General features: G+C 40.7%; 1 protein-coding gene across 5 annotated transcripts in view; it reads right to left on the bottom strand.

The window, feature by feature from the left end:
* Nucleotides 1-5410, bottom strand: part of LOC105524159 (survival motor neuron protein) — a 41372-nt gene that overhangs the window by 7205 nt on the left and 28757 nt on the right. For 2 of the 5 annotated variants that reach the window (XM_011959306.1, XM_011959309.1), the window contains 2 exons: nt 4127-4180; nt 3083-3652 (listed from right to left, as the gene is read on the bottom strand). The exons of 1 other annotated variant lie outside the window; for it this stretch is intronic. In XM_011959306.1, the coding sequence (XP_011814696.1) occupies nt 4130-4180 (51 nt within the window). In that variant the 3' untranslated portion in view covers nt 3083-3652; nt 4127-4129. Of the gene's footprint in view, nt 1-3077; nt 3653-4126; nt 4181-5410 lie in introns of those variants that run through there. 2 more of the 5 variants (XM_011959310.1, XM_011959307.1) reach the window with 2 other exon arrangements.

Here is a 5410-nt window from a genome sequence, read left to right as displayed (position 1 = left end):
TCTCGGCCTCCCAAAGTGCTGGGATTACAGGCTTGAGCCACCGCGCCCGGCCCAACATATGTATTCTCTAAGGCACCTCACAGCCTGCATGCGCCTCGGAATACCATACTATATAGCACTTCAGCACAATGCTTGGGAATCACTTTGAACAGTAAAATCACAAACAGAAGGCACAAAAATGTGAAAAATGTAGAACTCTATAAACTGCTTTCGAAAAGGACACTTTTTTATAGTAAGAAAGCTAAACAAAAAACATTGTTTAACCCCAGATAGGAATATCTGGGTAAGGTTCTCAAATTTTTCACCTCTGTGTATGTCCATGAAAAACCATGAAACTGCCATGAGTATTGATGTTAGGTTACAAATAAATTTTAGCAAGTAGGTACCTTTACAAATACAGATTCCACAAATAATGAGAACTGACTGTAAATAAAATTTTATAAGCAAAAATTCTGAAAATAAAAACAAAAACCTAAAAATGGTAACGGGAAGACCATATAAACAACAAAAAAACTGAAAGTTCTTAAACACATGAAAAGGTGCTGAACTTCACAATAAGAGAAAAATTTATAAATATGAGATAATCATTTTTATTCAATTGACAAAGATTCAAAGGTTTGATAAATTATTGGCTATTTTGTGGGAAACAAACTCTCCATGTTGGTATAAATATAACTTAATATAACCTCTACTGAGAACAATTTAGCAAACATTTATTAAAAATTTAAATGTAGGTCGGGCGCAGTGGCTCACGGCTGTAATCCCAGGACTTTGGGAGGCCGAGGCGAGCAGATCACAAGGTCAGGAGTTCGAGACCAGTGTGGCCAACATGGTGAAACCCTGCGTCTACCAAAAAAATACAAAAATTAGCTAGGCATGGTGGCGTGCGCCTGTAATCCTAGCCACTCAGGAGGCTGAGACAGGAGGATTGCTTGAACCCGGGAGGTGGAGGTTGTGGTGAGCTGAGATCACGCCATTGCACTTCAGCCTGGGTAACAGAGCAAGACTCCATCTCAAAAAAAAAAAAAAAAAAAAATTAAACGCAATATCCTCTTCAACACAGTAGTTCTAATTCTAGATACTTAATCCTCAAGATGCTGACTGTACTATTAAATAGCAAATGATTAGAAACAAATTAAACTCTCATCCACAAGAGCTCAATTCATTAAGCATGGTATACATCTATCCATAAGAATATCCTGTAAGTGCTTAAAAGAATAAGAGTTTTAAATACTGATATGGTGTGTTCTCTAAGATATATTGACAGAAAAGCACTTATCTATTAAAGAACATTGTATGAATTACCTCTAAAGATAAAAAAATTTTAAAAGTTCAAAAAGGGTAATGATGATATATCATGATACAATTTAATTAGTTTCTTCTTTTTTTTTTTTTTTTTGAGACAGTCACTCAGTCACCCAGGCTGGAGTGTAGTGGTGTGATCTTGGCTCACTGCAACCTCCACCTCCCGGGTTCAAGCAATTCTCCTGCCTCAGCCTCCCGAGTAGGTGGGCCTACAGGCGCGTGCCACCATGCCCGGCTAATTTTTGTATTTTTAGTAGAGACGGGGTTTTACTATGTTGGCCAGGCTGGTCTGGAACTCCTGACCTCAGATGATCTGCCCGCCTTGGCCTCCCAAAGTGTTGGGATTACAGGTGTGAGCCCAGCTGCTCTTAGTAACTTTTGGAATTTGATGTCTAAATTGAATCCATTATTTCAAACAACACAAGACTTAAGTTCATAAAAACATTTTAAAAAACTTAACTCTGGGTCAGGCGTAGTGGCTCACACTTGTAATCCCAGCACTTTGGGAGGCTGAGGCGAGTGGACCACCTGAGGTCAGGAGTTCGAGACCAGCCTGGCCAACATGGCGAAACCCCATCTCTACTAAAAATACAAAAATTAGCCAGGCATGGTGGCACATGCCTATAGTCCCAGCTGTTCGGGAGGCTGAGGCAGGAGAATTGCTTGAACCTGGGAGGCAGAGGTTGCAGTGAGCCGAAGTCATGCCAGTACACTCCAGCTTGGGTGAGAGTTGAGACTGTATCAAAACACACAAAAAAAGTTAACTCTGTAGTTTATTTCTGTTAATGGCAACCCTGCAGAAAAGCTAAACTTAGATGTCTCAAAGTAATCTGTCTGATCCCTTAATGAAAGATCTCTTCAAACATAGCAACTTGTGCCTGTCTTCTGAACGTAGGTACAGCTATGGCTGTAGAACAGACCATGTAATTTTCATCTAGATTCCTTACAACCACAAGGACAATTGTTACAGTTAAAGCCAGAGAACTAGCTCAGTTTTGACTTTATTACTAGGATAAGTCCAGCCACAGTGTGGTGGCTTTGATGTTTTCTGTCTATATCTAAGGGGGAAGCCGCGTCATTATTCGATATTAAGATAAATAGGGCCTAAAAAGTCCTAGGTCAAACACCATTATGATTAACTCAACTTTCAAAGCCATTTACCTAATGCAGGATTTATTAAGTCTTCTTCAAAATTTGCAAGAATTACAACTAATGCCTAACCTGTCATGATGAATTAAAGACTGATCCAAAAACAACTGACATTTCTCTTCCATTTGCTCTCTTCTTTGACAATCCCACCAGTCTATGCTCTTAAGTTCATCCTCGACTTCCAAAAACTGCCAGATATTGTAGACACCATGAAGAATAAGATGTAGTACCTTTCCTCTAACGAAAGAGGAAATACAGACGGGGTTTCACCGTGTTAGCCAGGATGGTCTTGATCTCCTGACCTAATGATCCACCCGCCTCGGCCTTCCAAGGTGCTGGGATTACAGGCTTGAGCCACCGTGCCCGGCCTACGAGAACCGCTTGAACCCGGGTAGCAGAGGTTGCAGTGAGCTGAGACTGTGCCACTGCACTCCAGCCTGGGCAGCAGAGTGAGACTCTGTCTGAAAAATAAACAAAAATATGTAAAGGCATGAAAAATGTGACATTAAGTGGGAATACACATGCACATACACAAAACACTGTGGTGGCATCCATATCAAAATATGGGCCAAAGGGCAAAATAGTATGCAAAAAAGAAATACAATCACAGACACATAGCTAATTTTAAAAAAAAATATTAAATATTTTTATTATATCCTTTTAAACATACAGAAGATAGAAAAAAACAGTACAATGAACAGCCATGTCCACCAGTTAGATTCTGTAACGTTTTGCCACATATGCATCACATCACATTTTGTTAAACCATTTTAAACATTTTAAGACGTTCTAACACTTCATTCCTAAATGCTTAAGTATGAAAATTAAGACAGTCTTTTATAAACTACAACACCCTTCTCACAGCTCATAAAATTACCAATAATTATCCAGTATCATTCAAAATCTAATCCACATTCCAATTTTCTCAACTGTCTCACCACCGTGCTGGCCTCCCACCCCCACCCCAGTCTTTTACAGATGGTTTTCAAAATAGGGCCCAGTAAAATATTTCACATTGCATTTGGTTATTACATAACTTTTAATCTAGAAGAGTTACCCACTCCACTTCCTTTTTTCTTTCCCAACACTGGTATTTTGAAGAAATGAGGCCAGTTATCTTCTATAACGCTTCACATTCCAGATCTGTCTGATCGTTTCTTTAGTGGTGTCATTTAGTGCTGCTCTATGCCAGCATTTCCTGCAAACGAGAAATTAGAACCAGAGGCTTGACGAATTCCAGTTAAACCATGTCCTCTCTGGACACCAGTTAAACCTGAGTAGAGCACTTCATATGTCGGAGTGTACAGTGCAGTATGCCTAGATTATCTCGTATCATAATAAAAAACCATGTCTGCTGGTCTGTCTACTAGTGATATAAAGTGGCATCATATCCTAAAGCTCTTTATTGTGAAAGTATGTTTATTCCACACAACCAACCAGTTAAGTATTTGGTGCAATGATACTTTGACACCATGAGAATTCTAGTAGGGATGTAGATTAACCTTTTATCTAATAGTTTTGGCATCAAAATTCTTTAATATTGATTGTTTTACATTAACCTTTCTCAACTTTTTAAGATTTCAACTTTTTAAACGTTCAAAAACATTTGTTTTCCACAAACCACATAGTTTTACAAAAGTAAGATTCACTTTCATAATGTTGGCAGACTTACTCCTTAATTTAAGGAATGTGAGCACCTTCCTTCTTTTTGATTTTGTCTGAAACCCTGTAAGGAAAATAAAGGAAGTTAAAAAAAATAGCTATATAGATATAGATAGCTATATACAGATAGCTTTATATGGATGTTAATAAGCATTTTGTTTCACAAGACATTTTACTTATTTTATTCAAAATACGATCAGAAATTAAGTTGACAGTCTTTTAATCAACTTAAAAGTTTAAAAGTTATCCCAAAGAAAACAACTATTAGGCTGCAGTTAAGGTTTCCTTGCAGTGGCTCATGCCTACAATCCCACGACGTTGGGAGGCTGAGGTAGGGGGAGCACTTGAGACCCAGAGCTTGACACCACCCTGGGCAACATAATGAGACCCTGTCTCTATAAAAAATTTAAAAATTATGCCGGCGTGGTGGCTCAGGCTGGGTGCAGTGGCTCATGCCTGTAATCCCAGCACTTTGGGAGGCCGAGACAGTTGGATCACCTGAGCTCAGGAGTTCGAGACCAGCCTGCCCAACACAGCAAAATCCCATCTCTACTGAAAGTACAAACAATTAGCCAGGCGTGGTGGCAGGCACCTGTGATCCCAGCTACTTGGAAGGCTGAGGCAGGAGAATCACTTGAACCCAGGAGGCAGAGGCTGCACTGAGCCGAGATCACGCCACTGCACTCCAGTCTGGGTGACAGAGCAAGACTCTGTCTCAAATAAATAAATAAATAAATGACCAGGTGCAGTGGCATATCCCTGCAGTCCCAGCTACTCAGGAAGGTGAGGTGAGAGGACTGCTTGAGCCCTGGAGGCCAAGGCTGCAGTGAGCTGTGAATGTGTCCTTGCACTCCACCCTGAGCAACAGAGTGAGACCCTGTCTCTAAAAAATAAAATTTAAATTTCAAAAATTTGAAAACATTGCCGGGCAAGGTGGTTCATGCTTATAATCCTTGCACTTTGGGAGGCCAAGGTGGGTGGATCACCTGAGGTCGAAGTTTGAGACCAGCCTGACCAACATGGAGAAACCCCAACTCTACTAAAAATACAAAACTAGGCCAGGCGCAGTGGCTCACGCCTGTAATCCCAGCACTCTGGGAGGCCGACGCCGGTGGATCACAAGGTCAGGAGATCTAGACAATCCTGGCTAACATGGTGAAACCCCATCTCTACTAAAAACATAAAAAAATTAGCCAGGCATGGTGGTGGGCGCCGGTAGTCCCAGCTATTTGGGAGGCTGAGGCAGGAGAACGGTGTGAACCCGGGAGGCAGAGCTTGCAGTGAGCTGAGATCC

Source organism: Colobus angolensis, unplaced genomic scaffold, assembly GCF_000951035.1.
Source record: "Colobus angolensis palliatus isolate OR3802 unplaced genomic scaffold, Cang.pa_1.0 Scaffold49, whole genome shotgun sequence".
Lineage (NCBI taxonomy): Eukaryota > Metazoa > Chordata > Mammalia > Primates > Cercopithecidae > Colobus > Colobus angolensis.
This window is presented reverse-complemented; position numbering and strand designations above follow the sequence as displayed.